Source organism: Pogona vitticeps, chromosome 8, assembly GCF_051106095.1.
Source record: "Pogona vitticeps strain Pit_001003342236 chromosome 8, PviZW2.1, whole genome shotgun sequence".
In the NCBI taxonomy this organism is placed as follows: Eukaryota; Metazoa; Chordata; class Lepidosauria; order Squamata; family Agamidae; genus Pogona; species Pogona vitticeps.
The window spans coordinates 18,280,952-18,307,656 of NC_135790.1; the positions used below are offsets into that span (position 1 = coordinate 18,280,952).

At 42.8% G+C, this 26,705-nt stretch overlaps 1 protein-coding gene across 6 annotated transcripts in view; it reads right to left on the bottom strand.

Moving 5' to 3' along the window:
- Positions 1–26,705, bottom strand: part of KIRREL3 (kirre like nephrin family adhesion molecule 3) — an 846,407-nt gene that overhangs the window by 69,241 nt on the left and 750,461 nt on the right. For all 6 annotated transcript variants that reach the window (XM_078379823.1, XM_072978974.2, XM_072978972.2 and 3 more), the window contains exons 8-10: positions 22,604–22,752; positions 21,469–21,596; positions 8,183–8,309 (exon numbers count right to left, since the gene is read on the bottom strand). In XM_078379823.1, the coding sequence (XP_078235949.1) occupies positions 8,183–8,309; positions 21,469–21,596; positions 22,604–22,752 (404 nt within the window). The remainder of the gene's footprint in view (positions 1–8,182; positions 8,310–21,468; positions 21,597–22,603; positions 22,753–26,705) is intronic.

Genomic DNA, 26,705 nt, shown 5'->3' on the forward strand with positions numbered 1-26,705 from the left:
ATTAAATGCTCATCCCCCCCTGCCCCCACAAGGCTCCCAAAGGCTTCTCCAGAAGACTCTGTCTCAACAGTTTGAATAACTGTGTCAACAGCATTTTGCCCACAATATTCTTAGTAACAAACGTGCAGCAATGGAACAACGTGAAAAACTTCCCTGCCTCCAAGTTACGTTGCTGCAAAAAAAAATATTTTGAGGGGGAGATGGCTGCTCCCCTCCTTCCCAGGCTGACTAGATGAAAATGAACGTGTGCAATGAAACCAGGAGTTGACTTTTATGTCAAAGGACTCATCGTTCTAGTTCTGGTACTGATCACGTACGGCTGCGATGAGTATTTAGTCAAGGCACCCTGTTGCTTAATTCTTCGTGCCTGTCTGTCTGTCTGTCTGAGCCACTGTATTGCACCGTGTGGCAGTTCTCAGTGGTCTTGCAAGAAAACAAATTAGTTCCCACAAATTTAAAGTTGATGGGAGAATGAATAAAAATCATATTTGATTTCTCGTATGTGCTCTTTTCTCAATGTTTTCTCTTAGTTCTCTTTCCTATCACTTCCTACCAGTATGATGTCTTCCTTTTCATGATGGACTAGAGATGCATTAACTTTCAGATAAATGTCCTTAGTCTTCCTGAATATCTTTTGGAATTCTTCTAAGTGCCTCAAATTTTTCACTGAGGACAAACCCTGGCATCCTTCTCCTCCTCCAGATAAAAGACAGTGGAAAAATTACATATGTGCATAACCTCTGCCCTGAGAATTTCTAACCCAATAGGATGTTGGTTCCGCAGCAACATGTTTTCTGTCCCTGACTTGTGAATTCAGACAGTGCTTACCTCCCAAGGACTAATCACAACATAGAGCAAGTTTATTTGCAAGCTATAAGACATGGGAAAAGTTCAGGCTATGACAAACAGATGCCTTTCAGCAGTGAAGGAAGCCATGATTCTAATAATGTGGCAACTTTATCACTGGACCTGAAGGAGAAAGAGGTAGCATATGGCGCCTCCTGACTGACAGATGTCTACATACACCATGCAAAGAAAGCTTTCATATGCCCTGTTCTTCTGTAATTAATTTTAGGGCTTTTTATCCTGCTCCTTTGACTGTGTGGACCACAACAAACTATGGCAAGTCCTTAAAGAAATGGGAGTGCCTGACCACCTTATCTATATCCTGAAAAAATCTATATGTGGGACAGGAAGCAACAGTTAGAACTGGATATGGAACAACTGATTGGTTCAAAATTGGGAAAGGAGTACGACAAGGCTGTATATTGTCCCCCTGCTTATTTAACTTATATGCAGAATACATCATGCGAAAGGCTAGACTGGAGGAATCCCAAACTGGAATTAAGATTGCTGGAAGAAATATCAACAACCACCTATATGAAGATGATACCATTCTGATGGCAGAAAGTGAGGAGGAATTAAGGAACCTTGTAATGAGGGTGAAAGAGGAGAGTGCAAAAAATGGTCCGAAGCTCAACATCAAAAAACTAAGATCATGGCCACTGGTCCCATCACCTCCTGGCAAATAGAAGGGGAAGATATGGAGGCAGTGACAAATTTTACCTTCTTGGGCTCCATGATCACTGCAGATGGTAACAGCAGCCACGAAATTAAAAGGCACCTGCTTCTTGGGAGGAAAGCGATGACAAACCTAGACAACATCTTTAAAAGCAGAGATATCACCTGCTGACAAAGCTATGGTTTTTCCAGTAGCAATATATGGAAGTGAGAGCTGGACCATAAAGAAGGATGACCGCTGAAGAATTGATGCTTTTGAATTGTGGTGCTGGAGGAGACTCTTGAGAGTCCCCTGGACTGCAAGGAGAACAAACCTATCCATTCTGAAGGAAATCAACCCTGAGTGTTCGAAGGACAGATCCTGAAGCTGAGGCTCCAATACTTTGGCCATCTCATGAGAAGAGAAGACTCCCCGGAAAAGACCCTGATGTTGGGAAAGTGCAAGGTCAAGAGGAGAAGGGGACGACAGAGGACGAGATGATTGGACAATGTCATTGAAGCGACCAACATGAATTTAACCCAACTCTGGGAGGCAGTGGAAGACAGGAGGGCCTGGCATGCTCTTCTCCATGGGGTCACAAAGAGTCAGACATGACTAAACAACAATAATATCCTGCTCCATTTCTGAAAACATATTCTCAAGGAAGAAATGTAAGCTTTCTATTTTTACTCAACTACCAGCTTTCAGGGTAACTACTCCTGTTCAACAGCCATATGCTCAGCGCTAGCATTTTGTAATGCGACATCACAGATGCAAATATTCTTACTGAATTGTGCTACAAACACTCATTCTAAATATCTGCAAGCCGATTCCAAAGCCACTGCCTCCTGCTGCTAATGCTGGACTGGTTTTATATAGCATAGGAGTGAATCTTCCTGGTCTTTCTGCCTTTGCTGCAATTCGGGGAGGCAGGATGTTGTTATCACACAGAGCTGTCTTGCTTGAAATGGGAATGCTGAGTTCTGGACATTTGAGATAAAAGGACATGCCATGGGATGCACTGTGGCGAGATGTTGTGGAGCAAGGTTTTCAATTAACTAGATCTCTGCTGTCAATCAATATAGACAAAAGACTAATAGAGTCTCTGCTGCATCTGGGGATAAGACCTGTGCAACGAGATTGTGGCAGAAAAACAACACTGAGAAAGAAACACAGGTACCGTCGTGCCTTCTCCTTGATGAGATCCCTCCAGGCTAGGGAACTGTATCTTTGCTTGTGCATGTTTTCCCCCCCTCCTCATGCTACAAAAGGACAAAAATATTTACTGGAATTTTGATTGATTGATTGATTGATTGATTGATTGATTGATTTGCCACCTTTCTCCCAAAGCATCTAAGGTGGCTTACCATATTAAAAGAAACAAAAGTGAATAAATTATTACCATATTTAAAAAGCGTTAAATAGATATCATATTAAAGCTCATGATAAGAACAGTATTAAAAACACAAGTAAAATATACAGAATAAAATGAGCTCTTTAAAAGATCCCTTTGGTCAACCAGTTATTTAAAGAAAGGTCTGCCTGAAGAGAAATGTCTCTGTCTTCTTGCGGAAGGACAACAAAGATGGGGCCAGTTGGCTTCCAGTGGGAAGGAGTTCCAGAGTCTGGAAGCAGCAACAGAGAAGGACCTCTCCTGTGTCCCCACAAAGTGTGCCTCTGAGGGTGATGGGACTGAGGGAAAGGCCTCTCCTGATGGACTCTTGGAGATAAGAAGCATGGAATGGGTTATTTTCATCTTTTTTGAAAGATCAGCCATTCATTTTACGTTTGTTTTGTGCATGCATGCACTTTGTTTCTCCAAGGGAAAGGACACTAACTGTGTGCACAGCCAATCTGCACAAATTACAAAGATCTTGATGGGTAAAACCCCCTCACATATTTCTCGGCAACAAGTCTTGCAAAAGCAAGTTTCTCATCAAGGTGTCTGATTTCTCTGAGACAGTCTGAATTGAGACGAATGAGGAATTTAATAAGCACTTTTCATATCGCAGGTCTTGCTCAAGATGGAGGTGGCTTTTAAAAAATAAAATAAAATGAAGTAATGACTGGGCTAGGACTGTTGCAGATAAAGTGACTTTGTTCCTGCCAGTCAAATGGTTATTTCCGATCTGGCAGGGCAGCTCCCAACTCGAAGACAGTAACCTGGTTTGCTTGGTGATACGATCACAATTCCTTTTGTTAATACCATTGTCTGGTGTTTGGGATTTTTTTTTAAATGAAAAAGAAGAATTTTCAATACAGGGACTGCTTGACAAGATTAGCTGCAGCAAATTGGTTTGTGCTGTATCATCCCTACCAGGCAATTGGTCATTTATCCTTATTATTACATTGGTGAGAGTCTGGCACCCGATAACATCTGCCCTGCACAATAGGGAGGCATCTAGATTTTTTTTTCTCCCTCACACTCTTTATCAGGGTTTATGGAAGTCACAGTAGAAAGGTTTTTCTTGTAAGATGCTGAAGCCGATTTTATTTCCATTTGGTGAGAGGATTTACCATACTCAAGTAAATGGATCGCCCTAATTGATTGAGTTGATAGTTGAGGATTAAATATCCTCTCTAACCAAAAGAAAGAAACAACACTTGGAAATTGTTGAAGGGGAAGAATTCTTCTTAGAGAAATGGGGAAAGGTGTAAGGTAGATTTGTTTCAGACAGAGTACAGGGATGGGAAATAGGTGAAAACTTCCCCCCTCCCATGTTACTGGACAGGAAAGGCCACTAGCAGAGTCAGCAAGAAGGGCCACATAGGCAGCTTGCTCTGATTTGAGCACTTCTTCTGATTTTAAGCAAGAGTGGGCCTCAGGAATACTTTACACTAGATATGGGGATGAATATAAAAACGGATCGGTTTTTCCAACAAATATAGCTGATTCGTTAAATATTCATTGATCTGTATTTGTGGGTTCCAGAGACACCCATGAATACGAAGGGATGAATATTTACCTGTTTTTATTTGTCCTTTGTATTAAACACACACACACACACACACACACACACACACACACACACACACACACACACACACACACACACACACACACACACACACACACACACCATTCTGCCTACCAGGTGCCGATCATCTGATTGGCGGCAGAAAGGCACCCACCACCCCACACAGCCATCCAATACCACAGCCTACCCCACACCCCCTTCCTCTCCCTACCTTAGTCCCCACGCCACCCCACCCCCCCACCCCCACCGAAACCCTCTTACCTTAATCGCTGCTGCCAAGGTCTTCTGGCCTTGGAGCCACGTATGTAAAAATGGAGACTGGCTGCCCTTTGCAAAAATGGTGGCTGCAGCTTCATTTAGGGTAGGGAAGCTGCAGGTGCCATCTTTGCAAAGGGCAGCCTGGATTCCCTTAGCCTGCCTTTTTACATGCCATGGCTGCAAAGGCCTGATGGAGACCTGGCAGCAGCTATTAAGGTAAGGGGGTTTTGGTGGGATTCAGATGGGGGCTAAGGTAGGAAATGGAAGGGGTTGTGGGGGTAGGCTGTTGGGGTGGTTGGCTCTCTCTCTCTCTCTCTGTGTGTGTGTGTGTGTGTGTAGCTGTCTATCAGCTTCTGATCAGATGATCAGTGGCTGGTAGGCAGAATGGGCTTCTGTGCTGTGTAGTAAACTCTCCTGGGAGGGACCCAATTAGTGGGTGAATAACTCAGAATAACTCCTCTTTGTGACTATATAACTTGGGGGCCCATAGTCCAATGTTCACCAGGCTTTCAGGAGTTGTAGGAAAGCATCCAAGGAAGCTTCCGTGCAAATTTGGTGTCTCTAGGTCATCGGGGGCCAGTGTTATAGCCATTTAAAGTGCAGATGAATCAACGGTTTGATTCGTCGATTTGTCAAAGAATATTTGTATTTGTTGATCCATTAACCTTGACAAATAACGGATCAAAATGAATCGCCATTTTTTAAATTTGTCCCCATCTCTACTTTACACTCAAGAACTATACAAAGCTGCTTCATTCCAAGAGGAAATGTTTGTCCATCTAGACTACTATTGTCTGCTCTGACTCGCAGTTAGCTCCCATCACACCATCTGCTACTGGGCAGTGCAGGAACATTGGGATCTGTCTTATATCAAGTCATACTATTGTTCCATCTAGCTCAATTTCATCAGCTGTGTCTGGTAGTGGCTGACGGGGGTCCCAGCAGGTTCCTTTCCTAGCATTACCACAAGATCCCTGACATTCCCTGGTGGTCTCCTGCTCCAGTGCTGAGTAGGGCTGGACCTATTTAGTACACAGGATCATCTACCTTTTTCTAGCCCTGCTTGGAGAGACTTTATATTTCCTGGTGGTTTAGACACAGAGAGAGACTGACTTCCAAAATCAGATACGATTGCATGGGTTGAAATGGGCAGGCCTTACATCTTGCATGGGAGACCACCAGGAGACATTAGGTGTTGGACGATGGAGAGTCTGGGACTCAGGGAGACAGCTCACTGGTTGAATAGCATAGCATCTGCAGGTGAGGCTAAGAAAAGAATCCTGTCAGAACCCCCAAAAAGCCATGGACAGTCAATGTCAACATCACTGAATCAGGTGGACCAATGAATTGATTCTGCTTGAGGCATCTTCCTACCTTCTTAATCTCCTCTGGCGCTCCCCAGCCCAAGTATCTACTGAGCCTTCACCTCCCTCCCATCTCCTGACTTATCGATCTAACATGGATTGAAAGTATTGTGCTCATAATAAGGATCCTTTCAATTCCAGTTCTGTACAAAATGGGCTCAGTTTGCAATACCAACCATAGCAATTGATATAAAGCATTGATTCTCAACATTATCAGGGGACAAATGTGACTGATACATTTTCCCTTCTGCACGCTTGTTTCTGTTTTGATTTATCAACATCTCAGTTGCTCTGAAAACTCAAGAAAGCAAAAGCTAGTAATTCTATAGCCGGCCCTGCTTTCCTTTGCTCTCTTGCTAGTTTCTGTTATATTAAAATTGGCTTGTCTTTCTGGAGCTGCAGGGTACCATTCCCCACCTTGCCTGCTTTGAAAGGTGCCTGAGTATCATGGCTTGAGGTGCTGGAAGAGCAGAGAAGGGAGACGTCAGGTGTGCGTGTGTGTGTAGGAAGGTTCTTTGTTTTCATTAAATGCCTTTATTTTGTTTTCTGCAAGCTATTCGAACTCTAATCAAATTGTAGCAGCCAACAGAGAGGTATAGGGAAATACCAGCAAAGAGGCGCTGAGTAAAGAGAAGGGGTGTTATTTTTTTTCCAATTGACCTGATGAGTTGCCTTTGGCTTCTTTCTTCAGCGTTATCTGCATTTAGAATTGAACTGTGCCAAATGCTTGACAGAAGAAGTATTGACTTGGTCCGCTTCAGGCTTGGTTAGCACAGGGGAAGGAAGCTTGCAGAACAGGGGTAGAAATAAGAACAATTCCATCATTTCCTATGCTTGTAGGAAAAGCTTTCCTCTTTCTTTATACTGTGTGGCACTCAGAGCCGAAACAGACAAGATGGTGAATGTCAAAGTGCTTAATTGTCTTTGTAAGGACAATCTTTTAAACACATTCACAATCAGAAGGTGATAAAATGTTGTCCCTTACAGCAGTGGTCCCCAACCTTGGGCCTCCAGATGTTCTTGGACTACAACTCCCAGAAGCCTTCACCACCACCTCTACTGGCCAGGATTTCTGGGAGTTGAAGTCCAAGAACATCTGGAGACCCAAGGTTGGGGACCACTGCCTTACAGTATAGGCACTAAGCATCCTTCACTCTTGAGAGACTATGGTAACGTGCTCTGAATAGAGGTCTTGGAACAGCGTCTAGTGTGGTTGAGAAGGCCAATACGAGAGTGACCGTCCCTTCACAACATGCACTCCTTGAAAGCTTTCATGTCTGTGCAATCAGCTTGCAAATCAATCCCTGCTTAATCTCCTGAATAAAAGAGTAGAAGGAAGCGAATTTTCAGCTTGCAAAGGTATAAAACATCTGACTAGGAAAAGGAAACTCTCTTCAATTCTTAAGGGAGCTCCGTTTCTAATTGTGAAGCTGGTGTCCCCTATGTTTCTCTCCAAAGAGTTTAGGATATCACATAAAGAATTGAGAGATGGGGATTCCTTTACCAGATTTGTGCTGTTTTTCCTGGACACATGGCTGAATCTTCTATTAGGTAGCTGTCGGTCACATAGGCAGCAGATGCTGGAGGCAATAACAAAGGGCTGGAGGAGTGAGCTTTGTAGCTTGTCCAATAACTTAGTCATTTGCATGTTGCCTTCAAGTGTAGCAAATGACCCTTTTCCCTCATCAGTGTAATGGAGGCTGTTGACTCTGCAGGGGCTATGAACCTACTCTGGGCTGTACTTTGAACTTTAAGGGAGATAATTGCTCCAAATCCATTGGGTGTGTGTGTGGGGTTCAGCACAATGGATAGCTCCTTTCGGTCTAATTTCTACTTGGAGTGAGAGGAGAGTACTATTAAGTTTTTACTCCGGGCAGTAAAAATCTATTGGGCTATGCTTAAGATATGTTGCTGTCTGAGACAAAGCAGGTTTTTGACCCTATTAGAGAGGTGGAAACACTCGAGCATTCTGGGAGCTGTAGTCTAAAAGATGGACTTTGCTCTGTTACTGGAATGAAACTGTTGCTGGAATGAGAAAATAAAGATGAAAGTGGCATGATGGTAGAGACAAAGTTAAATACCATTGACGGTCAGGGACACTTCTCTTTCTCCTGCGCCCACACGTGGAACCACTGCCCGGCAGACATATTTCCCTGCATCTTCTTGGTGAACGTTTTTCAGCGTTAAGGTGTTCTCGTTGCTTAGGACCTGAAAAAGGAAGAACATTTGTTTGCTCAGGTTCCACGCCTGCAAAGCAAGAACGCACACTGATCTCTTCAAATGCCTCTTCACAGAAAGCGGGGTCGCCTCTATGGGTATGATAATGCCTTATTCTAAATCAGACTACTGGTGACTGGTGTGGCGTTTCATTCACAAGCCTCCTCCCCCCCCAAAATCCCTACACAGAAGCGGCAGGGTTTGAGTTCGGGACCTTCTCCCTGAAAAGAATATGCTATGCTTTACTATGGAACTACACCTTCATCCCTGCAGGTTGTCAATTATTTTCTGGGCTAGGTTGTTGATGTCAACCTTGATGGCTCTCAATGGCTTAGGGGCTTACTTTCTAAGGGGCTGCCTGTATCAGGCTGACCATGCTTTTGATTAATATCACTCAAGAAAGACACCCTTGCTTGCAGAATCCTGGGCAAGGGCTTTCTCCAAACTCTGAAGTTCTTTCCCTCTGGAGGTGAGACTCATCCTCACTCTCTTTGCATGCTGGACGAGGATCAAGACACATCTCTTTTTCTTCTTCTTATTATTATTATTACGTATAAGTCATATGAAAGCAGGAAAGACAAAAAAGAATGAAAGAAAAGGGAAGGAAGAGAAAGAAAAGCACAATGTTCGAAAGACAAATACCAACCTCTGATTATGCAGTGGGTTGTTACTGCCTTGACCTTGACCCTGCTTGGACATTTACCTATTTAAAACTTTGATTTTTTTACTTGTTTTGTTAGTTTGAATTGTTTTGTTTGTTATTTTTTTTTTTGTTTCTAAATGTGTGTAGATATTTTATAACAGTGGTCCTCAACCATGGGCCTCCAGATGTTATTGAACTACAACTCCCAAAAGCCTTCACCACCACCTCTGCTGGCCAGGATTTCTGGGAACTGAAGTCCAAGAACATCTGGAGGCCCAAGGTTGGGGACCACTGTACTTGTATCCATGGGGCTCCATATTGGGTCATTATATGTCAAAAACAACTTGAAGGCTCTCTCTCTCTCTCTCTCTCACACACACACACACACACACGCACACACATGCACACACACACAAACTGTAAGAAAAGGTTGCAGTGCAGATTTATTTTGTTCAGTATTCCTCCCATTCTATCCCTTACCTCTGCAACTAACACCTGTATTCTCTGACCATTGCACAACTTCAGCTCTTGCTGGGAATCCTTAAAATCAAGCATGCTGACACTCTTCTTCAATTTTTCGATGGCTCTAATCTAACTGGAATTCCCTAGTTCACTATTATAACCAAACTAGATAAGGGGAATGAACATTTCTTCTGATCAACCTTGTGCTCCCTCCCTCAAAGATACTTGCCTTGGCAGTTAGATTTGCAAATTAAGTCTTAATTTACCTCCCAATGACCAATTACAAAACAGCACATTAAACTCAAGCACATGGTAGGACAAATTGATGTTTTGTCTTAAGAGAGCACCTCTTCTAAAAATGTGTTAAGCATATTATCTAATTTGACCCTGATTTATGTGTGTGTAATTTTAAAATGCTAGCTACTGTAGTTCAAATATTTTGTATTAATTAGGGATTATTAAATCTGATGTCAGTATTTTCAACTTGTCATCCCAAGGAATGGGGAGGTTATAAATTGAGTTTGCTGATAAATGTCTAGTTTTACAAGTGTCAGATTTCTGGATTGCCACTTTCCTGATATTTTTATAAGATAGCTGGATGTCATTTGAAGGGAAGTATCTGAAGGCAGAGGGTGTGTCACTCTTCCCCTTTCCTGATGCAAACAAAGAAACATGGTCTTTGAAACCAAATCTGGATGGGGACATGATGGGGGGGGGGAAGGCAGGAAAAAAGATGAAGCATCTCTCAGCGGGATTCCTGAAAAGAAATGGTAAGGAAGTGGCAAGCTGGTGAAATTAAGAAGTGGTCAAGCCTCTCATTTTACCGCCAAACCTTGTGAAACCTCATCAGGGATAACATATACATGCTTCTTCATTATTATTTTTTGTTGTTGTTTAGTCATTAAGTCCTGTCCAACTCTTTGTGACCCCATGGACTAGAGCACGCCAGGCCCTCCTGTCTTCCACTGCCTCCCGGAGTTTGGTCAAATTCATGTTGGTTGCTTCGATGACACTGTCCAACCATCTCATCCTCTGTTGTCCCCTTCTCCTCTTGCCGTCACACTTTCCCAACATCAGGGTCTTTTCCAGGGAGTCTTCTCTTCTCATGAGATGGCCAAAGTATTGGAGCCTCAGCTTCAGGATCTGTCCTTCCAGTGAGCACTCAGGGTTGGTTTCCTGCAAGATGGAGAGATTTGTTCTCCCTGCAGTCCAGGGGACTCTCAAGAGCGTCCTCCAGCACCACAGTTCAAAAGCATCAATTCTTCGGCGGTCAGCCTTCTTTATGGTCCAGCTCTCACTTCCATACAACGCTAATGGAAAAACTATAGCTTTGACTAGCTTTCCTTTATGTTTTCCATGCATCTTCAAACATGGTTGTTATGGTTGAGAGCATGGCTTCACTGTTCAAAAAGTATCCAAGATCAGTCCTGGAAAAGGAACGGGGAAAAGCTTTGTTTTCCCCCACACTTTTAAAAAAAACTTCAGATTCCTTCCATTCCATTTTATGTGGAAATTTTGTCAAATTCTTCAGTAATGAACTGAACTGAAAATTCTGCTTATATGGGATGACCAAATCTGGAAAGTACACAGCAGAGCAAGAACCATGTTGTCTATGTCAGCCGTGTGTTAAAAATAAGGAGCTCTCAGGAGGTAGAGAGCGAGGGAGCACAAGGCTACTTTGGCAATTAATATGGATGAGTACACAGGAACTCTGGAGCTCTAATCCAGACTTTTAAGCGTGCTAGGGACAAGTGTGTGGGTTGGGGTTGAATGCTGACATGGTTTTATTGTAGCTTTAAATACCAAATGCAATTATGCACAAACAAGGGAGAAGACTTAAGTATCGAAAACTCTGGGTCAAGTTGGATAAATCTCATCAGTTTTAGATTTTCCCCCATTTAAGGATATTACATTGTTGCTCCTGCTGCTGCTATTACTGTTATATTTTCAAATGCTTTCTATTCCAAATAAATCAAGTTCTTTCCATTTGATTTTTATTATTTAAAAAAAAAAACTAGAACAGAATTTAACTATGTCCCAAGGCCCAAATCAAGTAGACTTAAGTGAAAGATGAAGGCTCTAAACTTTGCTTATTTTGTTGAGTCAGTCTTACGTAGATTAAGGTTGCTCCAGTTCCTTGCCTTTTTGACCCTGCTGGATTCTGCACTGTCCGACCTGCTGCCCTGTTGCCCACATTGGAGCAATCAACAGCTTTATTAAAACTTCCTAAATGCTGAGGCAGAGGATTTAATTGCAGGCCAGTCAGCAAAAGCCTAGCTCCTGCGGTATTTAGAAATACGATGAGTCTCAAACAAATCTGGCCTTTAAGAGTCAAGTTTATGTAATTGCCTGAAGAAGCAGCTGTAATTTGATGGCTAATTTCTCACCTATACCACCTGAATTGTCAGGGCGTATCTGCTGTTCGAGTGGACAGGCATTAATGTCTACTGCCAGCAATTGCGTAGTGGATGATCAGAGATGAGAAATGGTACAGTACTTTGTTGAACCATAACCCCAAGAAAACTCCAACTGGGATATTTTTTTGCAGTTGTCATGAATGAAATCAGTTTTCTTATTTAGGCAGATGATGTCGTTCCTTCAGCTTCCTGAACAGGGCATTACGAAGACATCTGTCAACTTTCTCCTGGAAAAAATTGGATGATGTCCCTGTGGGCCTGCTTCCTCTTGCCTTTCTGGCGTATGTTTGCTATGTAAACACAATCCAGCGTGTTAGTTATTGGCACTGCCAAGTGTCTGATCTTGCAGCCAAATCCTCTGCTCGGGCTGGGAATTTACACATTGATGCTTAGCAAAACACTTAAATGCCCTTAGCAGTAGTTAGATAGATTGGAAAGCCAGCTTGCATAGAAAGGACTATGTCTGAAAACGTGTTGAAATTTAGGGGAAAAAAATCCAGTTAAAAACACATAAAAATGAAAAATCATTAGAGGGTGTGATTCACACAAAGGATCTTGCTTGACATGAGTGTTTGAATTCATGCGGAATGTGGTCCCTTGCATGACGCTTGTGAGCAATCACTGGGAAAATATCCAGACGATGGGGGGGAGCCAGGAGCTCTCCCAAAATATTTTGCCACCTCAAGGAAAGGCTAAGATGGCAGTCCCCTCACCTAATAGGTACAGTTACAGAAGACTGGGAATAACTGAGGGCACAGGAGAAATATCAGGAAGGCACATGAGATACAGTATAGCTGGGAGAGCTAACACAATTATCCTCTGAGGCAGCTGCCTCAATGTGCCTCATCACCAGGCCATTCCAGAGTGGACAATAATATCAATAAAGCTTCTTTCCCAGCCTTCTCTGAAGCACCAGAACATCCTCATAAGAACACAGGTAGAGCCTTACTAAAGTGTTGCTGTGATGTGCCCCTTGCGTGTCTCCAGATTATTTCACTACCCTGAGGCCCACAACACGTTCCCTCCTTTACGCTGCCACCAATTGATCTCTGTCAACAATGTTTAATTAGAAAGATTAAGGTCCATTCTGAGTGTAAAGTTGAACCAAACAGGTTTATTGGTTACAGTTTGCATAAACAGGTTCTTCAAAGACTTTAAAATATTCAGTAATTTAGTAATAACTTGTTTCACTCTTAACTCTCTATTAAGTTCCACACTCTTAACTGCCTCCCTTAACTCTTAACTCTATCACACTCTCTAACTCCCACAGACTAACTTTTCACTTCAGACTCTCATCTCTGACTGAAACTAACTCCTCTTCTCTGCCTCACCTCTCCCTTCTAGTTTCTCTGGCTCTGCCCCCCAACACCTCTCATTGGTGTATGCAAATAACCCGCTACATGAGCCAAAGCAGGGTGATTGCTTCAGTTGCCTACTGAAGCATTCTCTCCATGTAGTGGACAATATTTGCCCATGAGCAGGACATTGGTACCACAGCACCATCATGCCCATGGTCCTCAACAACAGCTACAGAGCCAGGCTGCCTTTAATTCTTCTACAATTTGCAAGAGGTAGAGCTACACAGGACCTTAGGAAGCTGACTTATGATATCTTACTGTGACACACGTGGATCTATTTAGACTAGTTTCCAAGGAACATCTCTCTTGATATGAGCCTGCCTGGGTTTGAAGATCTAAGATTTTAAACCACTTAACGTCAAATTTGACATGAGGAACCTATGGGAGGTATTGTTCTACCCTATGAGTGCTGCTAGGCTTTTTGCTCTGCTGTGTGTCACTCTAGAAAAGCAAATTTAGCTCTGATTTGGTTTGTATTTGCACATTTTTCTGAAGACAATGGACATTCCTACTTGACTTGAGAGAAACAAAGCTGGCTCATGATAAGCAACAGAGAACAGAGTGTCCTAAAAATACTGATGCATGGTTGCCAAATTTCAGTACCTAAACTAAGGGTGGTTGGGTTTCAAACTAATATACCTTTCCATGTTCTTCTGGTAGAAATGGAACAATATATGTGTTTTCTCTTTTCCAAGTGGACTGTGATCTTGCTGAGCCGTCCACAGGCCTTGGAGCTGCAAAACCATATTTTGCTCACGAGAGGGCGCTAAAGGAAAGATGAGGAGGACTGCATGGATATCTTTTCTCAAACCATCACAGACTCTTGACACCAAACAAGCAGTACTGCGTGCCAAAGAAAGCACCCACCAGGTAAAACTATTTATTTGGCTTTAATTTGCCTTAAATTGACTGTTCCTGGTGGTTTAACTAAATTCCTAATCCCAACTCTGTTAAAGGCAGACCATGCTTCTGGCCATTTTTTTTCCTCCCCTAGCTAAAAAGAAATTCTTTGAATTTCAAAAAGGTGGAAAGGGGAAATGAGGGTAGCTCAGATTGCGTGACTGTCCTTGAGATGGGTTATAAATTTCAAACTATGAGCTGAGAAGGGGCTTGAAACCCTACCCCCTTCCCCCTAGATAGGCCTTTTGCAGACTGCATTCATTTTTAGCTAAGAAGCTGGTGTGGCCTCAACATCAGCCATGTGGCTTTGGGATGTTAATAACAGCATCTAATAGTGTTATGACAAGTCATTGCTTTTTCAGAGTTTCTGATCATATATGGATCCTCATTGCAAGCTTTCTCCATGCACACTGCAAATACATTTTTCAAAGTGTGGAGGGAAGGCACTGTATGTGTTTATTTCAGATTTTGAAAACAGTAGTGTGGAAACTAATTAATCTGAAAACTAATTTGTTAATGCTAATAGTTCGAGTGGAAATTATTGAAGTGCTTTGTTGTGTTAATGATCAGTGTGCTAAAACTTGGAAACATCAATCCACATGGATAAAAACTCAAAATACCCTTAAACCTATAAAAATTCTCCCCTCCCCCGTTAACCAATTAAATCCACATGAAGTGGAAATTGTCACTGAACCTATTAATGCCCTCAGTTAACAATTTAAACAAGAACTTTAAGGACAGCTGCATTTTTTTAAAAAAAAAGTGTTTGGGCTAAAAAAAGTCACTTTTAACTAATATTTCCAAGCTGCCCTTCATTCTGTCACTCTGGTACAGAAGGGCTAGAATGATTAAGACAGATGTGGATATAATATTGTTAACAGAAAATAGAATAACAATTTTCAAAAGTTCAAGTAACATTCAGACTACTTCAAACTACTTAAGAGTGACTCTCCGCAGACCCAACCTATTAACTAGGTTGTCTCTATCCATGGTGCTAAGGTGATCTATGAAGCCGGTTGCTGCTGAGCAGGTTAGCTCCACCTTGGGTAAAGGGATAGTCTTTGACCTTCCTGTTAGGTGTCACTCCAGAGGTCAGAGTGCCATCTTATAGATGCTGACGTGTCAGGGTAGGCATCCTTCATTCTCAAGAGACTGTGGTAACGTGCTCTTAATAGAGGCCTTGGAACAGCATCTAGTGTGGCTGAGAAGACCAATTTGAGAGTGACCGTCCCTTCCACACTGAAGACAAATACAATTTGTCCCCTATCCAGCTCTCTGGTTTTGCTTGTTTTGGGACTGCCTCTTTGCCTCGGCCTGCTGGACAAGTGTCTCTTCAAATTGGGAGAGGCCATGCTGCACCACCTGCCTCCAGGCTGAACGCTCAGAGGTCAAGGTTTCCCATCTGTTGAGGTCCATTCCCAAGGCCTCCAAATCCCACTTGCAGATATCCTTGTATCACAGCTGTGGTCTCCCTCTGGGGCAATTTCCCTGCACTAATTCTCCATACAGGAGATCTTTTGAATCCAACTGTCAGCCATTCTCACGACATGCCCAAGCCAACGTAGACGTCGCTGTTTCAGTAATCTATACATGCTGAAAATTCCAGCTCGTTCCAGGACTACTCTGTTTGGAACTTTGTCCTGCCAGGTGATGCCAAAAATGCATTGAAGACAACGCATATGGAATGTGTTCAACTTCTTCTCCTGCTGTGCCCAAAAGGTCTAGGTCTAACAGCAGTACAGGAGTGTGCTCAGGACACAGGCTCTGTAGACCTGGATCTTAGTATATGCTGTCAGCTTTTTATTAAGCCATACTCTCTTTGTGAGTCTAGAGAACATGGTAGCTGCTTTGCCAATGTGTTTATCCTGCTCGACATCTAGAGTTTCCTAATGTGCAAACTAATGTATATTTACACACTCCATTCAGTGGGACTTACTTCAAGGAAAGTGTACAAAGCATTGAAGCACTGGGTCTTCAAAAGGTAATAATAGATGGGGATGGATGGGAAAAATCAAGGTTCGGGAGAAGGGAGATGATGACCAGATGAAGACCTGTGTTCATTAGCTTAAGATCATTCAGGTAGTTTGCATTAGGCGCCTGATATTAGTTCGTTTTTGTACAGCTATGTTCATTTTTCCTGGCCATATCCATATCTATGAATCAAACTGCCCATGGAAGAAATAGTATATTAATCTTGACATCCCACTGTGGCTCTCTTGCATATCCAGATGCAGAAAGCAGAACCGATATGCCTAACTGAACTAGACACTTGGGGATCATTTCAGCATCGTGAACAAGGGATTTAAACTTCATAAGGACAGCAACGCTGAATTCCAACTTATGAGTCCCTGGTGGCTACTTCTTAATATTTAGCGGTATTGGTTTTGTATGTGCTTGCGTTATTCACTGCTTTCTCAACCATTGTGTTAAATCATGACTTAGATATCACAGCAAACGTCTTACACTTGCAATCGCACTGTATCATGGGTTTCGATGTCTTTAAACTACATTAAATGTTCTCATTTTTAATGTTGATGCTGATGATAGGAGAACACTGATACAGAATAAATTCATTTATAAATGGTGTTATAAACTAGTATTGAATTAACATTTCATATAGGATTGAGTTTTTAAAATTAAAAACAATAAAGGCATCAGGAGTGGCAGGGGACTTTCAAAGTATGGGAAAACCTTTCTTCTTCCTTCCTTCCATCCATGTTGCACTAACAACCAGAGATGGCAAAATAATGTATTTCAGTTTTGACCCTCTTGATGCAAGTAGCCTTTCAGCACCTTTGCAGACTCGTTGCAAGAAGAAATGCACCTCAGCTCCAGAATCTGCAGTTTTGTGAGGTTCACAGAGTTTTGGAGATACGAAACGTGCACAAAACAATTGCCCCCATTTAAAAATACAGACAGCTACACAGACAGACATCTAATGCAAAAATGCATATAAACACCCCTTAGTTAACAGGGGACAGCTAAATAAATTAGACAATGATGATCACAAGAACCAGAACCACAACCGCAACAACAACAACAAGAAAAATTCACACATTAGGAAAAGTGCATTAAAATGTCTACCAATTCCAGTACCAAGATGAAAACACAAAGTCTTACAATTGCTTGTGAAACAAGGAGAAGAAAATGCAGATGGGATTTGGAAAAAGACAACAGAATCAGAGCAGAGACTTCTTCACATCCCTGCCTTCAACAGAGTGTTCCAAAAATTGCCATGTTGGCAAACCTTTCTTATTTTATGAGGTCTTCTCTATTTTTACAACACAGTAGTTCATTATAGAGCTCCATGGTTTCACAGGGTTGTACAGAACACGGATATCATGTTCCCCTCAAAGTTCCCATTCATTGATATGTTTCTGGCCAGAAGTAAGGAGGCTGTCCGTCAGTCAGCCTCTGCCATGTGTCTCTCTGGAAGCCGGGAGTGCTGACAAAGAGAGCTTGTCCTCGTGGTGGCTGCCAAAGTTCCACCTGCCATAAAGAGGTTAAGTGGTACCTTGGCCTTTGGCTAACCCATATGCTGCTCATAATAGGAAGCAATCTGATTTCTGTTAGGGCTGTTTTGCAAAGATCCCCTTTGAGCGCTTGGAATGTGGGAAGTGCTGTGCGCACCATGGACGTTTTGATTAGGCCAGTTAGATAGATCAACCTCCTTGACCTTTGCTCAACCCCAAATTGTCTCCTCTTTTCTTTTAAGCTGCCAAGCATTTCCCCTGCCTTCTCCGGTCAAAAGGCCCAGCTGGCTATTGTTTCTTTGGCCCCAACATATCCAGTTCAGCGCTTGGGAAAGTCCTCCTGGCTTGATGTCGAAAACCGATCAAGCACCTGCAGCTTCAGGATGGAAGGGATACTTGCTAATTTTTCTGCTCTTGTTGATTTAAAGTGTCAGCAAGGAAAAAAAATACGCTTTCCCCCCCTCATCAAGGTCTTTGCTAGAGATGTTATAAACTGGAAAAAAAACACGAATCGAGGCAGTTTGTGTCTAACCACAAAACACCCATGAACCCCAGAAAAATGAATGAGTTTGTGGTTTGTTTTTCTAGAAAAAAATGCCCCTCTGCTGCCCACTCTCCCTGTTCCCATTGTCCCCATTGCCTCCTTATCTGGTACTGCCCCCTTCCCCACTGCTTCCTCCTCTTCCTCCTCTATGGCCACCAACTTCAGAGATAGCAACCTGGCTTCCCTTCTGGAAACCAGGGCTGCTGTCTCTGAACATGCCTATCAGCTGAAAGGCGTGCACATGCGCAGAGACAGGAGACCTGGCTTCCAGAAGGGAATCTGGGCTGCTGTCTCTGAAGATGGCAGCAATGGAGGGTGAAGAGGAAGAGGTGGCAGGACCAGGTAAGGAGGTGACGGGGCAGCGGGAAGGGGGCAGGGCGGGGATCTGTTTTGCCAAAGCTAAACGAAGCCCCAAGCAGAAAAAAAGCTGGGTCCTTTCTTTCATTTCAGTACAATGCCTTACACAAACCAAATCATGAACCAGTCTGGCTTGTGAGTTATTTATTTTTATTTATTTATTTATTTATTTGATTTATATCCCGCCCATCTGGTAGGTCAGTACCACTCTGAGCGGTCTGTAGTTCAGTTCATGCCCGTTTGTAGTTTTTGAACAAACCGTCTATGAGCAAATCTGGCATCCTTTCTCTTAGATGAGCAAACTGCATGCGCGCGGCAAGCACAGAACAACTGTAGGCACTGTCTTCAATGCATCAAAGCCCCACAAGTCCAGGCAAGAAAGTAGCAACTTTTGTGATTTTATACATGTGCAATCTGCATTTATTGTGTTGTATGTGTGATTTTGCTCTATTTGTTCTATTTCTGTCATGGCTGATACAAATACCTCTCTTTCAGGGGGCAAAAAAAGAGCTGTGGTTTCCATCCTCACATGCAAAGATAAGCAACGATTTCTATTTCTTCTGTGGGTATGCCAGGTACAGAGGCTCTGCTCATTCTTAGGGATGTGAAGATCTCACCACAAAGGCAAGAGACAGGAATGAGTGAAAAACGGAGTAAAGTGCAGAGGTTTGGGTATTGGTGGTGTATTGTCTGCAAACACAGAATGTTACATAGTTTGCATCAGTCACTTTCTAAAGAACCTTGGCGTATATATATATATTTAAAAAATCAATTTTCAAGCATAGCATGCTTGAAAAGATAAGCATGATGTCTGATGATAGCCAAGGTAGAAACCAGGGTGGTGGCATGGGTAAGATTTCCAGCAATTGGGTGAATAGCAGAATGTACTTTGCAGGATTGGGTTCTGTGTTTATTGGTCTACTGAAATGGCCATCAAAGTAATGTTTTCATAGATGGAAACTAACCGCAGTTCAGTGGTTCATGCCCAGTTCATTGTGGTGCCCTCACAGGTGTTTCCTGGATTCCATGCATCGCCCTCTCCTGCCTCCTCTGCACGCTCACCTATTCCCTGGGGGAAGAGTGCTTCTTTCCTCACTTCCTCAGCATGGCTGCCCCTTAACCAATTGCTGTATACATTTCCCTCCTCTACCTCCTCTGTCAGCTGCTCTCTCAGATGATGGGGCAGGGCAGGGAATCACACAACACTGCCTTTGAGTGGGTGGCTGTCAGAGGAGGCAGAGAAAGGAAGCTCACGCTGTGATTGGTGATTTGTAGGGAGGCAGAGAGGGAAATATGCTTTGTGAGGGAATGGGCAAGTGTGGAGAGGACGCAGGATTGGGGAGTGCCCAGTGCCCATGGAACATTTGTGCTGGGTGCTGGGTTGAACTGGGAGGAACTGCTGTACTGTGGTTCATTCCCATCTCTAATTTCAATTCCTGTGGGACTCAGCATTTCAGAGCGTGAGATCGGGAAGGAAAACAGAAAAGTCCTCAGGCATCCTGGTTAGTTCCGGTGTCTTCAGTGTGCAGACCGCATGATTATGATCTTTTTGGGCAGTTTGTTTCTTTTCTTTCCCCCTAACCATCTCAAGCACCGCAATGCCCAGACTGAGGAAAGTATCCCACAGGACTTAAAAACTTGCATATTTGGATAATATTTTAAAGAACCAATACAGGCAGTTACCAACACTAATTCTGGATTTTACTCATGGACCCACTGGATCTGTGCTCCTGCTTCTCAGGGTTGTTTTTAGGCTGCAGTTTTTCTTGTTCTGCACGCACGGCATGAAAGACAGAATGTGGATGCCTTTTTAAGATTGTAAGGACAGGTGCTAACGTGTTTGATTTACTAGTTCAGCCACAGCTAGTTTCCCCTTCTGAACTTCAAATAAGCACTGATATTTGATCCTGTTTCTTCAGGGATTGCCAGCTGGAAGCGAGAGTGGTGAAGCTGAGAGCAAAGGATTAATCCTGTGAGCAAATTTGTGATCCTGCTCGATGACTCAGACTTTGCTACTGCTTCGGTATTTATTTACACAGCCTTCCCCTTAGCGCTCAGAGAACTCACCATCATCTGTAGCAATGTGATGTACCTAACTCTTGCTTTGCAGAATGTTCTGGCCTCATATTGCATCAACAAGCCCTGCCATCCTAAATGTGTAAGAACAGGGTAGTTTTATGAGGCCAAATTGTACAGGGAATGTTTGTAGGTACTTGATCTATTTAGTCCAGAGAAAACCTGATTAACACTCAATATGACAGCTGTCTTCAGACATGTAAATGGTTGTTCCCTTGATGATGCAACAAATATGACTTCTACTGCTCCAGAAATGATGGGATCAGATTAGAATAAAGACAGCTTCTACAAAATATTGGAAGAATGTCTTAACAACATGAGATATTTGATACTGAAAGAGACTGTTTTAGATTGTGATGGAATTTTACCGGTTAGAGGTTTTTAAGCAAAGATAGGATGGTCATGTATCCAAGATAGGATGGCTGCTTATCATCAGTGGAGTTTCTGTACTGGCAGGGCTGGTCTAGATGATCTTTCAGGCCTCCTTCAATCATATTGTTCTATAGGTGAAATATTATTGCTAGTCCCAAATAGAGTGGCTCTACTGAATAAATGAGACCCATTAAGGCACCGCTAATGGAACTGCTCTAGTTGGAACTGACAATTGGATCTAGGCATGTGAGTCTATAGCAGACTATCTAAGATCAGTTGAGATGATATTTAAATCAGGAAAACCACAGATTGTAAGTCCAACTGTTAGATATTCCACCCTATCCTCTTAAATTTAAAGTTTATTAGATTAAAGAATCTAGAGTACTCATTATTTAGATGCAGATAGAGATGCTGTGTTATCGACTGAAGTTATTGCCTATATTTGCAAGTTTTGTCATTGTCAACATTTTGCTTCCAACCTGCGGCTTCCCTCCCTCCTACCGAAAGATATCCAGTTAATTTTGAGGAACCCTGCCCAGCATCCTTACCACGCCTGAGCCCCGCTTCATCCAAACGATGGTCAAAGATGGGTTTCCAATCCAGGCACAGTTGAATACGGCATCCGATCCAAGATCGACAAGGAGGGACTGTGGTTCTGACAACATGCGTGGCCCAACTGTAATGAGACATGGCTCTTAGAAAAGGCCTACGAAGGACAGGACAGCTCCCAAGCAAGATTTAGAAGCATGTACAAGAAGGAGAATAAATCAATGAAATACTGCAGACAACATCTTTGCTATGGAATGGAGAGCGTTTGCTGTTCTGGCCTATGTCTTTGGGTCAAAACAGACGTGAAGGAGAATGTACATTTCTCCTGATTCCTATGGTTTCCCTTCCTACAGTGGGATTTCACCGTTTTCTCCATGTCTGAAGATGGAAGTTTTATGCTAGATATGGAGTCTCTTCGTGCCTGTGAACACCCTGAAAAATGTGATCTGAAGCCCAACAATATCTGGAGACTCACACATTCCTCTTCCCTGTTGTATGGTTTCCAACTGTAGTTGGTGTGGATGTGAACTAAGGATACAACAATTCTTGCAGGCTTTCTCATCTTGTCTGAAAAGGGTGTCTTGACATATTAAGATACCCCATCAAAAATGCTCAACTGCTGTGTGATTTCTCACCACTGCACGGGAGGTGTGTCTGTGCATGTGTGCGCATGCACATGCAGAACTGCATTTGCAAAAAGTATTTAAAACCACATATACTTTGCACAAATTAGGCTGTGTTCTGCACAAAATATTCTGCACGAAATAAAAGGCTGTTTGTACAAAATAAAGACATTTTGCACATGCCTGTGTGCACATGTGCATGCACACACGTAACCTCTGCAGGGTTTTGTGTTTTGTTTTTCTTTTTTTTGGCAAAAAAAGGGTCTGAAGTTGAAACAAAGAAAGCCCAAAACCTCTTGTGATCTTGTCCAGTGAAAAGAAAACCTTAAAAAATGTCATGGAAATTTAAAGACTTCCATCTTCTGCGTGAATACCTAACTCACACTACAGAAACATTCAGAGACTATCTTTATATAACCTGCTACAGCTATTGGTCTACAAAAGACCTGATCTAAGGCATTAACCCTGTTGGACAGAGTTCCCAATGGTTTTACTGCTGAGACATACTTACAATAGACATCTACAGTCCTGCTGATGTTGGTACTGCCCAAAGCGTTGGTCACTTCACAAGATACTGGTTCAAAAAAATAAGTATGGTCCACAATGGTCTCATAAGAGTCGCCTGATGCTTCTTTTATAATATGACCCTTTTTGGCCCATCTGGAGAGAAACAACAAAGAGAAGAGGACTATGTTAAAAAGGCATATACAGTTTTATGTAATAATTGCTGTATGCAAACATGACTGGTTTTTTTTTTTAAATCTAAAACTAGATTTTTTTTTAAAAAAAAAACACCTAAAACTCCCTTAGGCTCACAGAGATCAAAGTCTGATAACTGAGGTTTGAGGCAGCGTATAAATTGTTGCATTCATTTAAAAAAATGGTGCTGTATGTAGTCTCCTTAAGCAATTTTTCTCCCACAATGAAACATTGTTTTTTCCTCTTTCTTTTTGTGTGCTTGGAGAGAGATGGGGAAAGAAAGCAGGTGGCTCAGCCAGTCAGTCCTTTCCATAGTTTGGCATAAAACCAGTGTACGGTAAAGGTCAAGATTCCCCTTAGTCCAGTCGTGTCCGATTCTAGGGTGCGGCGCTCATCCCCGTTTCTAAGCCACAGAGCTAGCGTTTGTCTATAGACAGTTTCTGTGGTCACGTCACCATGGTGGTACCTATTTATCTACTTGCATTTTTTACATGCTTTCGAACTGCTAGGTTGGCAGGAGCTGGGGCAAGTGACGGGGGCTCACTCCATCGTGTAGATTCGATCTTACGATTGCTGATCTTGTGACCTTGCAGCACAGAGGCTTCTGCGGTTTAACCCGCAGCGCCACCACGTCCCATTTCCAGTGTATCATCACAGAAATGGCCTGCATTTCATTTCACTTCATGCAATCCTATCACAATATTCTTATACAGCCGTGCCCCGCTTAACGATTACCCCGTATAACGACGAATCCGCATCATGATGATGTTTTTGCGATCACAATTGCAATTGCAAAACGATGTTTTAAATGGGGTTTTTTTGCTTTGCGAAGATCGGTTCCCTGCTTCAGGAACTGATTCTTCACATTATGATGATCAAAACAGCTGATCATCAGGTTTTCAACATGACCGCTGGGTGCTCAAAATGGCTCCCCGCTGAGTTTTTGGACGGATTCCTCGCTCTACAGGCACCGAAAATGGCCGTCCCTATGGAGGATCTTCACTGGACTGTGAGTTTTCAGCCCATTGGAATGCATTGAACAGTTTTCAATGCATTTCAATGGGCTTTTTTATTTCTCTTTACGATGTTTTCGCTCTACAGCGATTTCGCTGGAACGAATTAATGTCGTTAAGCGAGGCACCACAGTACCATGAACTCAAGGTGGCACAGACAGGGCTGGATGGCACTGTCCAGAGTGCCAGATTGGCTCAGGTGACCAAGGGAGTTTCATCATATGACCTCTGCTCGTGCCATACAACTCTGTTATTCGAACCAGCCTTCATTTGCTGAGGCATTTTGGGTGGCCATTACAAAGCAGCCACTGTTTACACACTGCTGTTAGGTAATCCGAGGGAGGCCAGGAGAGAAAGAACAAGAAACTGGGCCTTCTCGGCAGTGGCCCTTCGCCTTTGGAACAGTCTACCCTCAGAGATCTGTCTGGCTCCCTCACTGGGTGATTTTAAGAGCCAACTTAAGTCCTGGCTCGTTAAGCAGGCTTTCCCTCCTGTCATCACTTGAATTCCCCCCTGCATCTTGAACTATATTACTACTGGTTTTTATTTTATTATATTGTTTTAATTTTTTTATTGTTAGCCGTCCAGAGTAGACTTTGGTCTAGATGGGTGGGGTATAAATTAAACAAACAAACAAACAAACAGAAATAAATAAATACTCCATCTGTGGATTGCTCCATATTCCTTACTATTATTAAATAACAGTGCATCAGTGTGGTACAGTAGATAGAGTGCTAGGTCTATAGCAGACAGACCTGTGTTCAAACGCTTTTAGCCTCACTGGTTCACCTTTTTTTAAAAAAACAAAAAAAATTATTTATATCCCGCCTATCTAGTCAGTTAAGACCACTCTAGGCGGCTTACAACATAAAAATACACAATAGGGGGATATATAAAACAATTTTTACATAATAGAAGACATTTCAACAAGATGGGGACAAACAATGGGGGGGGGAAGAGGAAAAGGGGAGATCAGGAATTAGCTGGGGGGAAGGCCTGCCGAAACATCCATGTTTTTGGTTGATTTTTAAAGATACCCAGCGAGGGAGCCACGCGAATCTCAAGGGGTAGATTGTTACAGAGGCGAGAAGCCACCGCTGAGAAGGCCCGATTTCTTGTCTTTTCCTTCCGGGCCTCCCTCGGCGTTAGGCTCCTCAGCTTCACCTCCTGGTTCGCACGAGTGACATGAGTAGATCTTGGTGGGAGTAGGCGTTCCAGTATCGAGGCCCTAAACCGTTTAGGGCTTTATACGTAAGCATCAACACTTTGAAGTCGATGCGGAACCGGATGGACAGCCAATGCAATGGCTTGGAGCACTAATTATTTCTCATTATCTCAGAATCAGATTAGATTACCCAATGTGAGCACGGAAATAGATTTTTCAAAGTAGACAACAATAGTGTCATACGAACTATGAATCGATAACATCTGAAATGCAAAGGTTAGTTTCTTGTTGCCTAAAAACCACAGTTTAAGAGAAATGTAACTCTTTGCTCTGGCAGGCTCCCTGCCACATACCTGTTTTTGCACTGGTTGTGAGATCAGTCCCACAACTGGTCGCACAATGAGGCGTGTGTTGATGTGGAGGTGGGGGGGATGTTTGTGCAATTTCTTTTCCATTCCATTGTTAAGCAACAAGACACTAGACTAAGAAGTAAGTTCCTGAATAGCACTGCCATTCCTTGTTTGAAAACCAACAGATATAACTGCATTGGCATTTTAACTTTTCTGTGCTGTTTCTGAATAGTATTTTTGGAGGAGGAAGCGGAGGAGATGATGATATTGTTGAGCTTGTTTGCATTGCATTGCTTATTTTGTCCAATGGCTGATCAAGTGTATATAATGTCCTCCATATGTATTCAGGGCTCCTGAGATACCCTTTAGTCACAATAGAAGCTAGTGACCCTCATTCTGTAGACCACTGAATCACTAAAAAAGGAGTTTATCCAGGGTGCTGAGGCCCCCAAAAGGGGTAACGAATATAGACGAATATGAACGGATCGATGAATAAAACTGAGGAAATATTTGTCAAGCCATATTTGCCCTGAGTTAAAATTTTGCAAATACAGATCGACGAATATATGACGAATCTGCTATATTCGTCAGAAAAACTGATCCGTTTTTATATTCGTCCCCATCTCTAGTTTGGAGTCCTCAGCTTCCACCTTTGGGACATGGCAGGCTCTTCTAAGCCACGTGTAGTTCTACCCCATGTGGTCAGTGCCTCTGAGAGCCTTCCTCTCAGGACATCTTGCCATAGTTGGCAAACACCTTTCTGCTTGGCTGCAGATGGCTGATTCTGCAGATAGTGTGGAACTGGAATGTGTCAGCAGTGGAAGATGTTGCTAAACTATCTCCCGGGGTTGAGACCATCTGTAACACTGATTCCAGCTAAGCCATCCCAGGAAGTTCATCCATCTCTGCTAACTGAACAAGGCCTTCTTTAATTGACTCTTTCTTAATCGAGTTATATAACCAGTTGTTCCTGGCAACGTAGCAGGCAGACGCCAACTGTTATTTGTTATCTACACAGTGTATGTGTGTCTGTATCTGTGCATGTGGGCATGTAAGAATTTGACATTTTAAGAAGAATCCCAAAATAAACTAAGAGAGGCAGTTGCTCAATGGCAATGGACATGCTTTGCATGCATAAAGTGTCAGATTGAACCTCCGGCAATTAACTGTTATAAAGATTGCAATAATAATAATTTTGGGGGACTGAAGACCAAGGAACAGCATTTATACACTCTCTTCCACGTGCATATGCTCCTTTCACCAGAACGATATGTTCATTTTCCAAATGTCTAAGAACTTTGTGCTAAAATGGCTGGGGTTGGCTCTACCGTTAGGCAGAGTGGGGAAACTGTCTCAGCTAGCAGAGCCTTGAGGAAGCAACGAGTC